At 46.9% G+C, this 21,504-nt stretch overlaps 1 protein-coding gene across 1 annotated transcript in view; it reads right to left on the bottom strand.

The window, feature by feature from the left end:
* NEURL1B (neuralized E3 ubiquitin protein ligase 1B) overlaps positions 1 to 19,332 on the bottom strand; it is a 35,631-nt gene extending 16,299 nt beyond the window's left edge. Inside the window, exon 1 of the mRNA XM_068408839.1 lies at positions 19,238 to 19,332. Within this exon, the coding sequence (XP_068264940.1) occupies positions 19,238 to 19,268 (31 nt within the window). The 5' untranslated portion in view covers positions 19,269 to 19,332. The remainder of the gene's footprint in view (positions 1 to 19,237) is intronic.
* Positions 19,333 to 21,504: the final 2,172 nt, after the last annotated feature.

Raw genomic sequence — 21,504 nt, 5'->3', positions numbered from 1 at the left:
ACTCCTTTCATCACATGCAAATGAAAGACCATTCAAACATTTAAAAAAAGGTAGAATAACATTTCTAATCTAGAAAGAAAAGGAAAAATATTCTTTTAATCTAGAGGGTTTTTTATTTCCTTGCACAGGTGAGTCAGCCAAGAAACTACGCTCTGGTGGTAAATGAACTCAAACTTGACATAAAGAAAGGCAATGCGTGACTTCAATGGTGTGGCAATTTCAGAGCAAAGTGGGGAGCTCTGGCATAAACCAATATGGTCTTGTGGATCAGGCTGTGGAAGCAGAGTCTGCTATCAAAAAAATCTACTGCTGGGTCTACAAGTATAGGTAAGCCCACCTACACTCACCTCCGTCTCCCTCTTCCCCCGTCTCTCTCCTGTTGTGCCTCTCACTGTGTTCATGCACAAATTCTGCTGCAAAGTTGGCCCCATCTTTATTACAGGTTTTTAGTTCTCCTGCATATAAATAGCACTAAGAATGCACAGAAGCCAGCAATTAAGCACGGGAAAAAAAAATCTCGTCTCCCCCGTATTATTAGCAAATCTGGGTCAATGAGTCTGCAACTCTAGTAACAAATTCTTAGACTTGGTTAATGAGAGACAGAGTGAGAGTGAGCGGGAGAGGGATGGAGAAAAGGCTGGGTTCATGCCATAATCCCTGCTTAAGTCTTTCGGTGCAAGTGATGAAAGCATCTGCATGATAGATGAGGAGCCTTGGAAACAGCACAGCTTATTGTAATCCGTTATGTGGCCTCGACACCCAAGTCCGCTGGCTCGTGTCAGTCAGAAGGCCACGCTCATGAGCCAGAGAGCTTTGAAAGATGTCAGGGATTTGAAAGTCATAAAATATGGGATGCAAAACTAGATGAAACTTTTGGCTACTGGCTAAAGATAAAAACATCTTGCCAAAAATCATCAGTCAGCCACTCGTACTGTAGCTCTTATCAGGAATTTTTGGACTATGTTCTCACTAATATGCTACATATGCACCGTGTATGATTTCATACACCAGGAGAGGAAACTTACGCCTCTTACTTGATGTATTATGTTTTTGCAAAATTGTTACCTTCTTTAGAAAGTTAAGTTTAACTTGGGGAGAGCAGAGGGCTGCTCAGCTCACTTTATCTTCTAGTCCTAAACTCAGAGTCCATAGCAGTTTTGGGACATGAGCAAAAGCAAGAGAAGTAAGCAGCTGACATCTGTTTAAGCAACTTCACAAATGGTTTGTGAGGACTGCTAGGTTGGGAGACTAAATATTTTCCAAATCTAAATGCTCAGCATGTCAGTCAGTGACTAAAATATGTATTTTTGTGATTTATTATTTTCATTGTTTTCTAGAAACAGACAGTAAGTGCACCATAAAGCAACAAGCACTAGAGGATGTAACACTTCAGGCTGGAAAGACTGGTCTGGAGGAATGAACTCAGCTGGAGACCCAAAGATGGGAGGAGCAGAGATGTGGACGAAAATCCTCACGTTCTCTGGGGCAGTTGGGTTCTGCTTTGATTTACTAAATTCATACAAGAATTGGGGCCCAATCTCCATGGATATACAATGCTAAACTGTTTTTTTCTAACGACTGTTACTTCGGGCAGGTCTGAAGCCCACTACAATCTTCTGATGCATCAATTTTGTTAAATCAAGTGTGTTGGGCTCACTGCAAGTTAAACCCAGCTTAGAGGGCCAACATCCAAGTATCCCATCTCAACAGTGGCTTTGCTGTTATGTCAAGCACCATTTTCCTTGTGCATTCCCTTTTTCCACAGCCTGACTCAAGGACAGTCCCATGGTACAGGCGTCAGGGCACCTTTTTCTCTAACGACTGCTCCTACAGTCATTAGAGAAGGACTTTGTGTTCAGTGGTTTCAGTGCTCTACAGCATGGCTCTAATATGTTTTTTTCATGGCATCAAGACAGACAGAGAGATACTCTTAATTTTACAGGATGTTGTGCCACTGGGGTCTGTCTCAGAGATCCCTTCCCCTTCCTCCTTGCTCCAGACCAGCACCATTCACTGCTGCAGCAGAGACCGCAGACACAGCTTAAGAGCAACACAAGAGACCCAGAAAACCTGCTGTATTAGTGAGTGCTGCTGGTCCCTCGAGGCTTGAGGCCACCACATGGCTCTCACTTTGAGGTGGGAAGGGATCCCGTTGTTGTGTCTGCAGGAGACCCATCATATGTTCCTGGTTAATCACACTGCACAGAAAAGATCTTAGAGTATTTTTCACAGATTAAAAAATGAATCTGGGGTTGTCTCCTAGCCCCCAATTCCTCTCCATTCATTAACTTTTAGCTTCCAAGACAACTTTTCCTCTACAGACAGTATAAACCGCTCAGGATTGTTTTTCAGAGCAATGCTTTATGTTTAAAAAGCATCGTTCTGAACTGGTGTTTTCCTTTTCCAATCACGACTGCCATTTGCCAAAGAGTTACAAGAACATGTGAGTGGCGTAATCACCGACACTGAAATGGTCCATGCCCTCACCCTCTCCCTGACCATTAATGCAGACTCCCTGTTCCCATTGAACCTCTTTTCTTCTGACCAGCTGTACTAAGTCATCTGCACTGGGGATTTATAAATAGTGACCATGTCATTCCAATGCTAATGGCTTTTAATAAAATGGGAGAATGAAATGCATTCCCTTTTATTATCCTCAGAGCAGCAATTTTATTCCATCCCATGGTTTCATTACAGGGCTTATGGAAAGAGTGCTGGAGCTTGGCACATCCTTCCCATCAGCCCGTCAACGTGTCGCTTCCAGCACAGACAGGAACAAAAAGAGGGAAAGAATTTTGTTGTCTCCCTGATGCAGGAAACCCACCCATCCCCTACAGCCAGGGGCAGCGTCACCACATTGCGCCAGGAGGGCAGCTTGTGGAATAGAGGGAAAAAAAGATGTGAAAAGTAATAGCGGTAATTTAGCCTGGCTTTCTCTGAAAACACCCTAAAAGCCAGTGTTTATGTTGTCTTCATCATCCCTCTGAATTGGGACTGTATACAATTTATACTCATGCCCTTCCCACCTCCAAAAAGCACGTTTGGAGAAAGGCCAGCACATAAGCCATGCTGTCGGAGACCTCCCCAGCTCTGCGTGTGCTCCAAACCACGCTACAGCCGAGCTGTGCTGCGGGTGGCTCCGGTGGGGCGCGGGATGCTCGAGCCGAGAAGCGTTACGAGCTGAGCCTGTTTTCCACGCTCAGTAAAAACACAAGAAAACTTTCCCATAAGCACGGGAATTGTCCAGCGACAGGGCTACAGAGGAAGAAAAACAGCAGATGAAGGGCGAGAGCAGCACTCAGAGCGATGCTACAGGGGCAGAAAGGAAAGCCTGGCCGTTCATTTCCGCCCTCAACTTTTCCCAAGAAAACCTTACGATAAAAGGAACAAACCTGCTATTTTTCTTTGCCTCAAATTCGTTACAGAAGCCTCTTTCGTCTTTATCTCCTCTCTTCATAGTGGTTCTAAGGGTCTCTTTCTTTTCCCTCCTAATTACAACTTCTCTATACTCAGAGGACAGGAAAGAATTCAGTTTAAAAGCAAAAACGGTGGAGCTATTTCAGTCCAGACAGGGATGGATAACCAGAGAGCCATTAGACTTAACAGTGGCACCCATACAGGGCTTTTGATCTGTCCTAAGGGAGCCGCAAAACCACAGGAAAAGGGGAAAAAAAAAAGGCCTCTAGGAAGATGTTCCTTCCAGCAAGCCCTGCTCCCAACATGGTGCAGCATTTTTAAACGTTGTCCACAGTTCCTTTTATATTTACACACAGTTTAAACAGTGATCTGGCAGCAAGAGGGGAAAATGCTTTGGGAGGAACGCATGGCTGAGGAAGCTAAATAAAGAAGTGGCCAGGTCTTCAATCATCCTATATTTTATATATACAAAGGCTGCGATTCTACTAAGCTTTTCCGAAACAATATGTAAAGAATCCAAAACAGGGCAAAGGGATGGGAAAAACTGGTTATAATTAAATTGGGGAGTGGGGGAAGCAGAGCTCTTCCACTCCGCCAGGCTAGTTTGCCTGGAGGCATCGCAAAGCACAAAGGGATTTGTGGTGGTGGGAACTCTAATGGGTTATAGGCAACTGCACCGGGGCTGAGTCCAGCCTGCGCTGGGTGGGCTGGTGCCTGAGGCCAACAGTTTCCCAGCAGGAAGATTTGAAATAAATTTAATACTGGCCAAACTCTCATTCAAAGTGATCTGAAGAGCTGGTGTGACTTAACTCATGTACAGTCCAACCTGAACAATAATATCACATATGTTGTTGGCTGTTTTAGTTAATGTTCAAATAGGCTATAGCTTTTTCTAAATACAGTACATCTTCAGAAATAAAGCCAGAAGTCTTTAAAAGAAGTAATTAAAAAAAAAAAAAAAAGGAAAGAAAAAGAAAGAAGAGGAGAGTTCTTTGCTCATCCAGAAACAGAGGAAAATGTTCCACTAAAAAAAGATACATCCTTTTTTCCTTGGTTTAAATTCTTGTAAATGCATAGTTTTCTGCTAAGCTATGAAGGCAGTCTGAGGCAGGTGGTTGTGCAACACTTGGCTGCTGCATGGCTGAGCTGTGACATCCTTTTCCGTGGTATTTACAGGAATTAATAAGAGGAAACAAGAGCCACTTCAAGAAATGAAACTGTCCAAACAAAAGAAAATATAGTCATACCATTACTGGACACACAGTGACCTAAGCCCCTTTCTTCATCTCAAATGTCTTCAATTATTTCAACACAAAAAAGGATCTGAGCAACAGAGGTTTATTTTTAAGCTTCCATCTCCATCTTCTTAACGCCAGTGGGATTTGATCCCAGCACACCTAAGTCAACATCAACATTTTTCTCCCTTTACTCTCCCTTTGTGGTACCCCAGACAAGAGATGATAAAGGCAGGTGAACTGAAGAAATCTGGAGATGAGAGACAATTCCTTGCATTGTTGAAGATAAATGCCAGTTTCTTTTTTGGCCAGAAAAAGGCCAAAGCCTTTTTTTGCTCCCTCCCGCAGCGGCAGGAATCGCTCCCAAGAGATAGGGCAAATGTGTGACTCACACAGCAAACAAACAGCACTGCAACCTCAACAGTGATCGCCCGTGATGCCTGCAACATACTGGGTTTCATCACGTTTTCCCACCTTTTTAAGGGGGAGCTTGGACTGCCGTTCAGCAGAGCACACTTGGTCAATACCTTCAAAACAGTTTACCACGGAGCTGCAAGCTGTTGCTATTTTTATAGCTGTGTTTTGGTTTGGTTTTTTTTTTTTCATAGATCATTTACAACTATAAAACCCCACTGTACAGTCAAACAGTACACTCCTTAGTAACTATGGAATTGGAAATTTTAGAAACCCCACATTAAACAATATAAACAGCTGTCTGAAACTTCCCATTTCCACCCAGATGCCTCTTGTTTCAATTAACCGAATCAAACTTTCAGAGTCAGTCACTGGCCTTGTGTGGATTTACTTGGAAAAACACACCTATTAATCTCATATGAAAAACTGTGGAGAAAAAAAATTTCTCTTTGGGTGGTTCTTTTTTCCTTTTGGTAGAACAAAATTTTATTACCAGACAAAAAATATACAATTACATGTTGACAGCTTAGAGCCTCTGGTGGTTCTGGCCACAATAAAAGACGGGCATGACTACATGCTGTCCCTGCACTTCTTCGAAATAGATGGCACGGAGTGTCTCCCATGCTGCGTGTGACACTCGCATCATCTCCCAGGGACTTTTGAGTTAGAAACATGCTGAAAAAGGGATGCCAAATGTACGGAAAGCCTGAATTCATCAAAACAGGCCCATACAGGTGCTTTCCCCTGGTCCCAAATCCACAGGACACTGGGCTTTACAGGTGCCACCACTCACCGAGTGCCTTCTTGAAATACCAAATGTGAGTGGTCACTTGAAGAGCTGCAGGCAAGCCCTCTCCTGAGCAACTCATTCACTGCAGCGATCTGCTGTTGGCAGAAGTGGAGGGAGAGGCTCGGCTTCCCCAAAACCTCCTTGCATGCTACAGAAAGGCACGTTCAGCCCCTCATCTGCCAGAAAATCAAAGAATTGTCTTCAGCTGAAGTGAATTGTACTCAAGATGTCTAAAAATAATGCTGAAAATCATCTGAATGGCAGTGGCCAGTGTCCACCCTGGCACAGCTCCATCGGCTCAGGTCCATGAAGGACTTCCAGCACTGACGTGCTGTGTGTGCCCCAGCAAAGCGTGCATGCACTTTGGTATGTGTCTGAGCTTTTCCTGATGGGCAGGCAGACCAGAGCACCCATCAAAGACAAAGTCATCACCTTTTGCTGGAGAAACCTTTTGCTGCTTGCAAGAGCTGCTCGTGGCAGATACTAGGAGGGAAAGGGGCTGGGAAGTGGTACAGCCTGTCCTCGGAATCAACCTGGGATGTACACCATGCCCAAACTCTTGTCTTCATCTAGCCCTCCTTACCCCCTCCATTTCCATGCCTTTGTGCATGCTGATATGCTTAAAACCACTGGTTCCCAATGAGAAAGCCCACTCATTAGCATCACGGCGGCTTTTTTCAGACAGATCTTGGGACATGGGACCAGCAAACCTTCTGCCCATTGACAGCCCCAGGGCAGAGCAGGTGCCTGCCTGATCGCAGCAAATTCAGGGATGCTTTCCAGCTCAGTTTCCTAAGCACACAGAGCTCAGTGAGACAGCAGCATGTCCTCCTCCTGTGCCCCTTTAGGTTTTTCTAGACCACCTTGGTCAAGTAGGATCAACAGCAGAAACATTTCATGCCGTTGCTAAACCACCAGGAGCCCTCACCTGCACACAAGCAGTGCCATATGGTCATGTATTAATGGCATATAAAAGCTCTCTGACTGCAATGCTTCCTTTGCTCAGAGAACACAAGATGCTGTAGAACAGCGTCTTATTAGTTTGAGGTGGCACCTAATAAGGAGGAGCTGGTGGTGGGGCAATACCAGCAGACCCTCCCGAGAGCAGACGCAGCCAAGCTGTGAACCTCTCCAAGCCAGAAAGGCAGCACCAGGAGCCTCCCCCGGCACGGGAACAGTATTCCTTGAGTATTGCACAAGGCATAGGTCTGCCCAAATGCCCTGCCCATTGCTCCCGTCTTTCCCATCTGCCTCACGTTGATCACAGAATGTTACACAGAATGTTAGGGATTGGAAGGGACCTCGAAAGATCATCTAGTCCAATCCCCCTCATTTCTCACAGCACTGACTGCTGAACTTGAATTTTTTTCTGCAGCTCCCCATCCTGTGACAGCAGGGCAGACCCATGGTGTTTTGGACAGCGTGGTTTCTCCCTCCTCTTTGCTGGACTTAAATGCCCCCATCGGGCAAAGCCCCCATGCAGCACATGCACCCAGGCCACCAGAAGGATGGAGCTCAGCTGGCACATCTGCCTCAATCATCCCCCACTACCACAGTCCCAGGGCTGCTCCTCAGCATAGATCCCAGGCAGTGCTGTGTCTACATCTCAAATACCCCCTTGCCACCCACCATGCCTTGCCCGAACACCTCTTTGGGGAAACGGTCACTTCCCCGCAGAAAAAGCGTTTCAGATCCCCAAACCCACAGCCCCTCCAAGGCAGCAGAGTGGCGAGCTGTAAGGCAGCATCACTCCCTTCGGCTGCTCTTTCATTGCCACAGAGAGAGATGAGACACAACTAGTGCTCCTGGCATCGCTGTTAGCCCCGGGCAAAAAGATTACGAAAAAGACAGGGAGAGCTTTGGAGGAGCATTGACTTGGTGGGGCAGAGACCTGAGGGGATGAGTCTGCAGTGATGAATGACGGCTGGAGATGCACAACAGCAACCACTCCAAAGTGGTGCCCTGGCTCAGGACAGGAATATAGGCACAGAAAGGGAAAATACAGGAATATAAGCACAGAAAGTGCTCAGCACTGACCTACCGAACATTTCTGCCCATCACCTTTAGTCCATTGGAAAGGATGAAATAAGGGCTACTTGATGCAAGGCTGTGTTCAAGACACAAGAGGTAGGGAGCAAATCAGGGAGGGGGAAAATATGGTCAAGACCCAGAGGAACCCAAGGAAAGCTTCTCCCTCCTTCTGGGACTGTCTCATGAGGTTGTACCGTTAATCTCATCTCAAAGGAAAATCTGAGAGACTGTCTAAGGGCTGCTTGACGTGGTTTGGTGATTGATTCTAGTGGCGTGCTCATAGATTTCAGTATTTACAGGAGTGCATGGTTTTTTTGCACGGGTGTATAAACATTTACTAAATAGCATTGCATACAGAAAGATGGTTTGAAAACAGTTTGTTTTAAAACGAGCAGCAGTTTTGACCTCTCTGGAAGGAATGTACCTCTGCCCTCTGCTCAGAGATGGTCAGCTGAATGCTTGAAGAGGGTGGGAGAAATAGTGAACATGTTCAGGGAGGTGCAGAGCAAATTTTTTATTTTTGTTTTGCTTCTAAAACTAGCTTTTAACATTTCTAAGAGCAAGAGGCATTTCAAAAGAAACACGATCCCTCGAAACTCAATTTTGAAAAGGGGTTAATTTTTAATAAAAATAAATTTCGAAGGAGAAAAATGCAAACACTTCTATGAAGTGATAAACTCCGGCTGTTCCACGTGGGGCCAGCATTTTCAGGGAGAAAGGGCTTGGCAAAGCATTTTACTAACTAAGCGTCACAGTGTCCTTGTGAGGCAGATGAGCTGGCGGCAGAGTCGGGAACGCCGAGCCATGGGGGTCCCCCACCGCGGGCTTCCCGTCCTGGCACCCCTGTAACACCGAAGGGAGAAAACCTGCACTGCTGTTAGGAAGCACTGAAAACCATCACATTCCTGGCTGGAGGGAGGAAAGGACTGTTTAAACCAATCCATTAATTATGAATATTAAACAAATCGGGTTCTGAAGTTCAGTTCGTAACGACTCAAACTGCCCCTATTGTTCTACTAGGTAAAACCAGACTCTCCAGACAGCATCTGTCAATCTGATTGTTATGTAGTTAAATGAGGGAGAAAAAAAATCTGTTCTCTCTCACCTGCAAAAAGCTATCTGTGCCTTGTAATTATTTGCCTTGGTAAATTTAATTTACTTGAGTTCTCCCTTCTAGATTTGGCCGGTCAAGTTAAACTATAAAGATTATTCATGGAAAAGCAACCACAGTTGGTTACTAGGATACAAAAAATCACTTAGTACGTTCCTCCAATGAATAATCCCAGCAGAACACACACAAATTCAATAAATTATGAATTTCTCTTTCTCTCTTACATAAACATTGGGGTTGCAGAGGCATTTCTTGGAACCCTTTAAAATAAATTAATATCTTAATTACTATGCAATAGCAAAACAAACAGAGCAGAGCCTTGCAGGTGAGCCGCATCCTTTGTCTAGACAGGAAAGTTATTTTGGAACAAGGCAGGGTGCAAATGGACAGCAGATTCATTATTGCCAGTATCTCTGCGCAGACACTGGTATTTGGCACGCTCACACGCCTTTTCAGAGAGGATAACGTAAGCAGTAGGCTAAGCTAATTTGGAAGAAGGCATTCTTACTTCAGAAAAAAAATCTCTCTTCCTGCACAATTCCATGTATACAAAAGGTCTTACATAAAAGCACTTGTTGCCAGATCTCTGAACCTACAAGGTGAAGCGAGCGATAAGTCGGGTGGGGGGTGCCAAGCCAGCCCATACGAGGCCGGCATACACAGCACAGCCCCACTGCTGCTGCTGATGGGCAAAACAAACTGCAACCGAAGTCTGCCCTGAGCCGCTCAGACGTTTTTGGAAACAACACCCAGACTCAGAAGATTGATTTTGGATACTTAACAGCATTTGGTCTTTTCTCTGTGTGTGCATGTAGCTGTATCTTGCTCTGTCTTTTCCTAGCCCTCAAAATATCCCCTAATAACAGCAATCCCAGGCGTGACTCAGTACAGACTGCTGCTCAAGGCTCTGGTATTTAAAGACACGCTGTAGGGTCTGTTGGCTAAGATCAGTTTTTATAAACTTTAACCGAGATGGATTTCCTTGAAATTCTGACTTGCGAAGCATCTGTCCTTCTCACCCCTCCCTTTGATCACATCGGCAGCACAAGCAGTGCTGTTCTGCTGCTGGCAAATCACCGAGTAATTGCTATTTAAGACTCACAAATCAGATGCCTGTGTGAAGATCTGCCTCGCACTCTTCAGAGGACATCATCTCCTTTCCAGGAGGGATCAACCAAAATCCCTGGCACACTGAAGTATCTGCAAGCCTTCCTCCATGCAATCACAGGGAAGCTCTGCTGGCATTGAGCTTTCCCTCCCTGCACACATGGTCTCGATGTTCAACTTTTATTTTTCATCCCTCTCTGCTGACACGGCTCTCGTGCAGACTCCATGCCGTGTCCCCGTGTCCCCGCAGGCTTGTCCCCAGCCCGCACAGGGCTCCGTTCACCAGCCAGCCGCAGAGCCCCAAGGGGCACCGTACTCCAGAGCAAATCCAGTGCTGATCGTCAGATAAAAGTGGGGCCACTTAAACACTCTTTCCATTGTGTAGTTTGTCCCCGTGAACCATCATATGAAACTTATCTCTGTTTTATAAGCCAGCACAATGGCCACTGCACAATATACCAGCTAACACTCTTTATCACTAGAAGTGAAGCAATAGCCAGTTAGTAAATGATTTCAGTTTTCATACTTAGAAACCCTTCCCACTTTGCAGGACAAAATAATCAAGAGTTTTTGATGGTATCCCGAGGAAAGCACCACCAAAGAACAGCCCTTTAAAGAGGCATTTCTGGGGGGGACACCTCTTTGTCAGGAGCCTGCAGGGATTATCTAGCCCACCTTTACCCTCTGATGGGACCAGCTCTACCAATGCCATGTCTAGCCGATGAATAACAAACTTGTTCTTTAAGACCTCCAGTGACAGAGATACTCCAATTTACTGTACTCCACCAAGGCTTCGGTGTTAACCTGCCCGGCTGCCTGCTGGAGAGCACATGCTCAGAGGTCCTGGTCCTGTCTCCTCCCCAAAAACCTGTAACTCCCTGCAGCCTCTTAGCTGCTCCTCTTAGCAGCAATTTTGGCCACTGTCAGGATATTAGACCAGACAAATTTCAAGTGCCAAGTGTTCTCTGTTACAAAAAAAAAAAGAGCTCTATCCATTGTGTCAAGTTCAAGACACCAAGAAACAGCAATTTCCCCTCATTAGGAATTATGTTTTTAACCTCAGCATCACACCGAGGAGATAACTTTTGAACTCCACTCCATAAATTACAGAACATGTTAAGCTGAGAAGCTGGTGCCCCGATGAGACCAAAACAGATAACAGGCTGAGAAAAGCTGTTGCCACAGTGCTAGTCATCACTCAGGAAAGAGAGATAAACCTGAATGAAATTATTTCATTTCTGCTGCCAAATGGGATATTCTATCTTTTATCTTTGGCTTGTCAAGGCAGGGCTAGGCAGATTTAACATTCGCTTTATGGAGGAGGGCAAAAATCAAACAACTTTTTTCCCTGACATTTGGAAATCTGATGGAAAACTTTCGCTCAGGGAAATTCTCTCTTGACTGACTGTCTTCCCTATGTTGCTACACAGGCTATGAAAAATAGAGCTTTGCTTTTAAGTGGTATATTTATTTCTCCCACATAGCCATAAGACATTATGCCACCAGGAGTAGAATCACAAGAAACCTGGAGTCACGGACAAATGGATGGTTAAAATAGGAGAATTCCTAAAGTACAGAAGTCTGATTATGATGTAAATATCCACAGTGAAACAAGAAAACTGAGAAAATGAAACCTGTTACATGCATCTAGCCGACAACTCTACAAACACAACTGCATCTGTTTTTCTCCCTTCAAAGCATCAGTAGCTCTTAAAAAAAGTCCTAGATGTGATTTCCCTGCTGCACTGGAAAGCTTTGAAATGCAGTTAAATGGTTTTTCTTTGAAGAATCTTCCTGTGTAATTCCAGCAGCAAGTGCAAAGTCATTTCTTATCTTATGGTTTGTTTACACCAGTCCTGTTGGTGCATAAAGGAAAAAAAGACATGGTTTTGCTGGAGCAGGGAAAGAGATGTGGTCTGATCCTCTCCGTAGGAGATCTCTGAGCTGCTCCACTGCCAGAGGTCTGAAAGAACCAAGAGAGAAAAAACTCCTGGATGGAAAGCAAGCCCTGCTTACACAAAGCAGAGGAAGGTATCTCCCTGGACACAGAGGGCAAAACAAATTAAGAGGCAAGAAATCACCTTCCCCTCTCTCACTCCTCCCCAAAGCCCCACTTCAACTGTTCAGACACCAGGATTTAATGTTCCAGCACTCAGTAATTGAGACAACAGGGCATCCAGGTCTGAATGGAAAAGCTGGCACAGGTATGCTGAGATATGGCTTTCAACCAGATGTCTCAGTGCTGGTGATTCATGCTTTTTAACATATATAGAGAAAACAAATACAGTCCTCATGAAGATATGGAACAACCCAGAGTAAACAGCATCTCCTTCCCACCAAGCATGTCCTCCCATGGGCGCACATCTTATTTAAGGGACCATTGGGAAGGGACTGCCCCAGCTAATACCTCTGGGCAGTCCTGCTGTATCTGCAGCGTGCAAAAAGGTGGGATGGGGAGGTCTTCAGAGAAGTGGTAGGACCTCGCAACCTAAGGGCACATAGGGACCATTGATTCAGGGTCAGTCCCCTCCAGGACACAGCAGGTTAGTGACGCCAAGAACAAAGGTGGAGAAGCTGCCTAAATGAGAAGACAGAACAAAGTACGGAAATGCTTCTATAGCAAAACTTCCTCCAGCTGCTGCAGACAGAAAAGCCTCCCCAAGTTGTGACATGGAGCCAGGTTCCTTCCGATAGCCCTTGGGGCTCCCACCTCTTCCACGCTTGTTGGTAAGTGAGCACACATCTGCGTTCTAGGTAAAGCCTGGAGAACGGTTCACTGGCCACGCTCTGCTTTGATGCCAGGAAGCCCCAAATGAGCGTGCGGCCAAGGAGCTCATGAGGAGCAGGGAAGGCGCACGTTGTGAGTCAGCCATGCGGTTTGGCTGCCGTGGCGAGAAGCAGCAGCAGGCGCGGGATGCCAGACTGCTCCGGGCACAAGAAAGGAGACAAACAAAGGAGATAAGACAGATGGAAATACAAACAGAAGAGATGGAGGAGATTGCACACACGTTCCCCATAAGGAAACTCAGATGGGATCTGACACGTGTTTCAGGGGATCACACCTGGCCTCAGCCCATCTTGCAGCTCATGAGGCCACCCCAGCAAGCGAGCCCCTGCTCCTGGGCTCTCGCTAGCTTTCCCCCTTGCCTGGATCAGCAGATTTGCTTCCCTGCTTCTCTCCTGAACCCACCACATCCATCATGGTGACGTGCACACTCCACCTCAGGAAAGCCTGCTCTTATTTTAGCTACCAACCCGCACAGATAGGCTCTGTAAACAGTGGGATGCTGATGAGAAAGAAAATGTTTCCTTTCGAGGCAAATTGTGCAGCAGGACACTGACTGTCCAAGAGTGCAACTCCGAAACTCAATGAGCTTGAAAGCTAAATCCACTCGAGCTAACAAGAACCAAGGTGCTTATTTGCATTCCTAATTGAAAAGCCACTGAACATGATATGCAAGTAGGATCCTTACTAGGATGGGAAGAGAAGCACGGCATAAGCTTCAAGGTGACTCATCCTTTTCATGTCAAGCAAACATTAATGCCCGCACATTCAAACTTGACTGCCTAAAGTTAAACGCCTTAAACATGCTTAAGCACCTCCATAGGTTGTCAAATTATAACATGCTGGAAAGCTGCAATTTCCTTTGCCTGCGGTGAGGGCTCTCTAAGAGTCTTGCCTACACACACAGACTTAGGGGCATGATTTTAAGCATCTACAGTAGAGTCAGACTGTGACACACAGGTCCTTCCGACCTGCAGCAATTATCTACAGAAAAAAAAAGCGAAAAGGTGCTGTTTGCCAGATATCCTACCTCTTAGGAAAGCAATTCCCCTCCAGAGTGTAAACAATAAACAGAAGAGAGGGCACCTGCCCAGCACTATCCAGTGTGAGAGCGGAGAGTAACGACAAGCTCTCGCTTTAATGACACACTTGGCAACGTGCTGTGCGCATCTGAGCACACCTGCCATGGGGCACGACACACAGCTCCACTCAGCACCATCCTGGTAGGCGATGCCTTCCTGGATTCAAGTACAGTCGCTTCCCCAGTCTCAACAGCCGAGATGCCAATGGTAGTGCTGAATTAATCATGCCAGTTGGCTGCAGCACATTTTTGGGTATCTACTGTGTGAGGCTGGTTAAAGATAGTCCTCAGTGTACGATCAACCTGTTCCAGCTCTAAATCACAGGGAAGGCTGAGCAGTTTCAGAGGTTTCCTTTTGAAGAGTGGAAAAGCAGAAAGCTACAAAAGCAGCAGCGAATTAATCTATTTTTTTGCACTTCTATGACCTTCCTCCTGGAGATGCTTCATGCCTGCATGTTAATTAATTAACTCTCATATACCCGTGTGAACCAAATGGTGTTTCCTACCTCCCTTACATGCAAAGTAAGACTACGATAAAACCACTTGCTCAAAGGTCACACAGGGAATCAGCAGCAAAATCAGTGACGGACTCCAGAAACCTCAACTCCCAGACTAAAAGAGGCAGGAAAACAGGCAAAATAGGGCTGTTATTGAGGCAGGATTAACACCTGTAATCACGGAGTTGAATCAAATCCAAACCAAAAACTGGTCTGAACAGGTACCTTTTTCACACAAACCAGAACATCCTGAAGTGTTATTTTGTAGTTTTGTTCAAGCCAGACTGGAACCAAACCAAACAATCTCCTGAAGTAACTCCCTGCTCACAACGGCGAGGACTGCTCCTGCGGTGTATCACTGGCAGCTAAAGGGCAAGGAAGGACCAGAGAATGAATCTAAAAATGCTCCTTGAAGCTGTTAGCCCCTGGAAAAGGCAGAGAGATTTTTCCCTCTACATGGGTCTTTGCTACTCATTTCTTACAAACAAAGTGTGTATATTACGAGAACAGGCATCAGCATTTTAAAAAGGATACACAGAAACACCATGTTTTTTACCCACAATCTGTAAGGTCCTGCTACTCTACTGTAACCAGGACCCTCTGACCATCACCGTTTCGCAACAGACTGGCAGATGGGACCATCAACCCTGTGAAGGTCTAAACTTAGGATTTCTGACTTGCTGAGAAACGGTTAATTATTAAAAGCCTTTTTCTTACGAACACAAAATAATTTCTTGAAAATAAGAAATTGAAGCCACTTCTGCCAGAACAAGACCCATTCTCCCTTGTGTTTACCAGACACAAATGCCACTCATGCTTGGTATTCCTTGCAGTTGTGAGGAAGGCTGTGGGAGAAGCACTGCAATCAGATCCCCGCCGGATTCTTAAAAGGGAATTTGGCTCCTTTGTTAAATACCAATGACCCTATTTGGGCCAGGATCAACAACTGGATCCCAACTGGAAAGTCCTTTATTCGTGCTTTGGCCAGCGAGTGCCTCCTGCCCGCCCTGCCCGCCCACGGCAGCAGCTGTCCATGCTCACCCCACCACGACGAGCTGCCGTGGGCTGCAAGGACACTTGCTGCCTGCCCGACTCTCCTGGATGCTGTTCCTCGCTATTTCCTGCACCTTGCAGCTCCATGTAAGGGCTTCGCTGGGTCAGGGGAATTCTCACCTCTCCCAGCCTGCCAGTCCTCAAGTACCGCTGGGCTCCCTGCATGTTCAGGGGAGGCTTCGTGCCCCCATCTGGCTACTAACCATCTTCTGAGCCCTATTCAAAGTGTTTGCCAAAGAAAGCAATTAGCACAGAGAAATTGGCACCATCCACGACGTTGGGGTGCAGACGTGCGCTGCCTGCTGGTACCTGCTCACCGGTGAGTTAACTCATGAGAGCAACTCCTCTGTGGAGCACCGCAGGTAAGAGCAGCCAGAAAGCCATAAAGCCTGATGTCGGCCACCCATCCACCACCACCACAATTCGCATGGCCACCACCACCACAATTCGCATGGCCTCCCAGACCACTCTGCAGGCCAAGACACGTTATGCCCATCGGCTGCAATGCACACCTAGTTTATCATCTGTAGGAGACAGAAAAAAGGCGTGCCTCAATAATAAAGAACTCTCTCTTGCCTAACCACCTGCCCGCAAATCGTCTCAAACAAAGGGCAGTGGTAAGGGGAGGGAGGTAAGAAAATATCGACGTCCAAGCGTAAATTCCCACACTGCACTGGAGACACAGCGGGAGGTTCTCCCACTGGAGACGCAGGAAGGGTGGGCAACGGGATAGCGCCAAGCAGCGGCGGCCAGCACCACGGAGGAGCCCGAAGGCGAGGAGATCCTGCTCACCCCTGCGGGCTCAGGCCAGCCCCAGGAGGCAGCCGTCCTGCTCGAGGAATGTGTCATGTATCATTTAGCTGTCATCTAGATAAGAGCGATTTCCACTGCCACCTCAGGACCATCGTTAAGCGTATCTGATACATCTCAGCTCTTTTCCATTCAAATGCCTCCTCAACCGGTTCAAATATAGAAGCTGCCTTTCATTAGCCCTAGCCTATTACTCATTTCAATACCACTCTGGTTAGAAACCTCGCTGTTAATTTGACGAAGACTTCATCCATTGTGTGTTAACCATCAGATACTTGGCAAACACAAGTTTCCCGAGCTCCCGATACAAATTTCTCCAGCACCGATAGCATGTGCTCTTGTATCATGACATGGAAATGTGGAAAGAAAGAGTGAGGCTGTGCAAGGATTTAAAGATGCAACAAACACAGAAAACATATTTGAACAAATTTAGGTATAAAAATGAGTTGAACTGAGTTCAATAGGATTCAAAATTGAATTCCGCTATTTGAGAAGAGTATTTCCATTTCTATATAAAACCTGAATTGTTGATTGTTCGGCTTTTCAGGAGTCAAACGATGAAGGTCCCTCCACATTTCCTCTACATTTAATCAGAATGGAAAAACATTTTCCACCTTGAGCTATTTATGGTGAATGAAATGACAAAAGGGGAACATCATCTGCAGACTTCTACAGTTAATCGATTTAACCCAACAGTTAGGCAACTGTTTGGTTTTTTTTAAATAAATTACTTCAGCCCACGGGACAGGGGAGAGCAATTCCACTGTTAGTTAAAATGAGAGTGAAAGTGCATTGCTCAGCCTGCCAGGGTGAAGAAAGAGGTGCATTTTGGACAAACGAGAGGAAAGACTTAATTCTGATTGATTATCTTTGAGTAATTCTAAACAGCCGTAGCATTTATAAATAGGATTTCATCCAACAATTCAGTCTTCCACAAAAACTTCATAATTTTCAAAAGGACTGTTCCAAGAACGGTTCTAAACCTGCTTCCCTCCGTAATGGTCTTGGATAATGAAAGACAAACAATGCATCCGAGCACATCAATATGACAAACTGCTGAATTGTGTCCAACTTAACAAAATAACGTTTACAAACTTCTGAATTACAAACATCCACAATCTCTTTCGCAGCCACAGGTTAACAGCTTCTTTTGACTGTCCTTACTCTGTAAAAACTGAACACAGCTGAATTTGGGGAAAAGACACATTTTTCAGCATCTTCCAGCACATTAGCAAACGTTGTTCAAGTGTCCTGCATGCTTTTGCCTTGCGCAATTTGACAAATGTTTGCAAATGGACCATCCCCAGCAAAGCAATCCTTACAGACAGTCTCCACCTGGCAGGACAGGACGGAGATTTTCTAGGCCACCAGACCAATGTTTGAGCTGGGAGGTCTACATAAATCAAGTCTTCAGCTTTTTTCCGTCAAACTTTTCCTCTTTCTTAACAACTTCTTTTGAAAGCACCGCTAGGAACTCTTTAATCACAGAACTGCGGTACAACTGATGTCATCCCTTTTTTTAAATTCACGTGTGTAAGGCTGCGCATATGAAGGCTGCTCAGGAGAGACTGTTCTAGCAATAGGCAGAACGGCTGATACAACTCTCAGCCTTCTGGAACAGAGCTCACAGCCAGATCCCACGTCCCAGCAGGTACAGATATTTTTTCTTTGGGAAGTTCTAGCCTTACCGAGGTAACCTCCCCTGACCCAAGGATATTTCACTGGCGCTCTCAGGTTTTTCACATGTGCCCCTTGACATTGCCTCTAGCTGAAAAGCCAACCCACAAAATGAATTTTCTCCAAGGTCAGGCACTCCTTACAATGCCTTTATTTGCCAGTTGGTAAGGTATTTAAAAAAATAAAAACTTCCTTATTGTGAAATGAGCTAATTTCCCATTTAAATGTAACAGAGAACGAGAGGAGATGCAACTAGAAATCTAATCACAGGTTCATAGCTAAACCACAAGCCTAGCAGCTTGCTTTTGTGCTTTGAAGGTCCCAAGCACCCTGTCTTTGCAAAGACAATATATGGCACATCCAAATGCAAATCTATTCCTCTCTTTATTTCTATATTCAGCTCCCTGGCTGATTACAGGGAGGCATGTGTGTGTGTTCAATAGGTCCTCCTGTTCTTTAAATAAGTTTAATAATACCCTTTTTATTTACGGGAGCCCAAAGTACAAAAGATGCAATACAGGAACTCTGCAAGAGCAGAAAGGAAAATAAAAGCAAACTAGCTGAAGACACAGACTGCCAAGGGCTCAGGAATTCAATACTGTTGATTCTATAGAGACCAACTGCTTTTATTATGCACCGATTCTCTGAGGAGTAGAAAGCCCCACAATTATGAACTCGCAAAGGAAAAGAATCTGTACATCTCTTGTGTAAGAGCAGAAGTCGCTAAAAAGGCAGCTTAAAACCAGGGCAGTCTACCAAACATTTCAGACCTGCTTTCAAATAGTTTTCCTCTGGTGACTCTGAACAACTAATGTCTCTCCACAGTAAAAAGTTGGGTTTTTTTTAAAAAAAAGGGGGGAATAAAAAAGCAAGCCCCTAAAAGGATTCCAATGAGAGGCTGGGGAACGCTGCTTCAGCTGCGGGGACAGCCCCGCGTCACCCGCTTTTGTCGCTCTCCATGGGCGAAGCTGCACCCGAAGCATCACCGCCTCGGTGCCCGTCGCGGCGGGGACCATTAAAAATTATAATAATTAAACGATTTTTGAAATATTCCCCTTATCTCGGGCCGCTCCGCAGGGGCGCGGGGCTCGGACCGGGGGCGGCACAGCCCGCCCGCCCGCGCCGGCGCGCCCCCAGCACCTCCCGGGCCAGGACGCGCCCCCGCCCCGCAGCCCCCGGCGGGGCAGCGCAGCCCCCCGCGTCCCGCTTCCCCCCGCCGGCACCGGTACCTGCCAGGGTCTTGTGCACCGTGTTGCCCATCGCTCCGCTCGGCGGCGCGGCGGAGCCCGGGGCGGCCCGGCGCTGCGCAGGGCCATGGACAGCGCCCGCCTCCTCCCGCCGCCGCGCTCCGCTCCGCGCCCCGCCGCGCCCCGCCCCGCCGCCCGGCCCCGCCCCGGCCGAGCCCGGGCCGCCGCTGCTCGCCCGCCTCCCCGGTGCCTCCCCGGGGTGCGTGGGGCTGCGGGCCCGCCCCGGCGCCGCCCTGCGCGAGGTGGTAACGGGGGTGAGAAGCTGCAGCGAAAACCGGCTGGTGGCTGTTGCAGGAGCTGCCAGCCGGGGCTTGGGGTAAACAGGGGCCCGGCCCTTTCCGAGAGTGTCCACCGACCCCAGGAAACTACTTTTTGCCTCTTAGGAAAAAAAAAAAAATCTTCTTTCTCCCTTAGGGGAAAAAAATGGTTTGTCGAGCAGGACGGCACGGCCGGCAACTCCAGCTTTCTCCTCAGGACAGCCCTTTCTATCAGCGAAACCTTCCCCGAGGGTACAAGCTGCGTTGGGCGACACTGGGAGTCGATAAACCCAAGCTCTTTTCCCCTCCGTGCCATTTACTCACGGGGTGACCTTGACTAAGTTACTTTGCATCTCAGTGACACGGCTTCCCCATCTGGGAATGGAGGGTAGTAGCAGGAGCGTTGCGTTGGCAATTTCGTTATTAGTTTGAAGCACACCGATACCATGGTGACGACGGACACCTCCGCCGAGAGCCTGAAGTGCAGTATTGACAAGCTTTGCCTCACAATTCATCTCTCTTCCCATCTCAGACGTCAAAGCATGTTTATAGCCCCATTAGAGACAAGCAAGGGCTTCCTTCTTCTTCCTGGTCGCACTTGTGCTGCTCAGGGGTGATGCTGCCAAGCCTTTCTTCGCCGAGGCTTTTTTCATAGTTTTAAGAATGGAGAAATGAGAGGATCAGAGATATAAAACGTGCTGCAATCGACACATCGGGCTGATGCCACAGTGCATAGCGCTTGGGAAAATCCACCCTGTCCCGTAACAGAAGTCAGATCTGTTGACTATCACATGTCCTGGGACACAAAAAAAGTGGAAAGAGGGGGAGAGCCAAGCACCAGTAGCTCAATGGCCTGGCAAGATCAGGCTCTGATCTATTGTAGGGAAGCTAAAATAACAAGCCTTTAATCCCTAGATCATGTTGAACTGGTCAAGTATGGCTCAGGAGATGAGAGGGGACAGAAAAACCTAATTTCCAGTATTTTTGCCATCCTATGGATTTGTTAAAAATGGGCTTATCAAATGAGACACCAGCAGCTGTTCTTAAAAATGCTTGCACCCACCTGCTGTCTCCTTCAGTTAACACATGTCTCCCACTGTCTTGGGTGTCCTGAGCTGTAAACACGAGGTGTCAGAGGGCAGAGCGAGCGCACTGAAGCACAGTGCTCCCCTCCAGGGAGCAGGGGACCTGAGCAATGTCATCCTATTTACACAGAGGGGAAAGTCCTCGTTTCACTAGACAGCAGGGAATGGGTGGCTTTGGCTAATCCCAGCCAGTTTCCCTCAGCAGGGAGTGGTAGTTGTTATTTTAGGGCTTAAATGAGCCTTACAAAGCCAGAGGCGACAGAGGGGGGTCTCCCCAGCTGGGTCTCTGCGGCTGCCTGGGGGCTGCCAGGGCAGCTCGTGTGTGTGCCATGCGTGGGCTGTGTGCCACCGCCCCGGGGGCCGCCTGGGACACAGCCCTGTCCCTCCTTCCACACCCTGACCACACCAGCCCAGAGACCATCGCTGCCTGTCCCAAGGGAGTTCCAGCCCTTCCTCCTCCCCAAAACCGAGGTAAAAATAGAAGACAATAAAATGGAAATGCACATCCTTAGGACATGGAGGCAGCCTCCAGGAATGCAATCAACGCTCCTACTTCTTGGCATTGTAAAAATGTAGAGTTTGTTAAAATAAGCTGCTTCACACAATGCAAAACAATAAGCATGAGAAATAGTTCAGCGAGGATGACTTCACCCTCCCCAGAAACCACACTGAGAAAGTACAAGAGAACCAGCAGCCGACGCTGAGCGGGGACTGAAAGGCAATGCAAAGTCACTGCTCAGCCTGGAGAAATGCAGAAAGGAAACCAACTGTCCTGACCAAGGAACTACAAATGAAAGCTCATTAGCATGTTAAAATTCCTTCCGCTCCAGCAAGTTTTGATAACTATTGATAACACACTTCAGTGATTTCTTCTGTAAGCCTGACAGATGGCTGCTCCTCTTAAGAA

This window comes from Nyctibius grandis, chromosome 10 (assembly GCF_013368605.1).
Source record: "Nyctibius grandis isolate bNycGra1 chromosome 10, bNycGra1.pri, whole genome shotgun sequence".
Lineage (NCBI taxonomy): Eukaryota > Metazoa > Chordata > Aves > Nyctibiiformes > Nyctibiidae > Nyctibius > Nyctibius grandis.
Note: the sequence above shows the minus strand (reverse complement) of the source record. Positions and strands in the feature narration are given on the sequence as shown.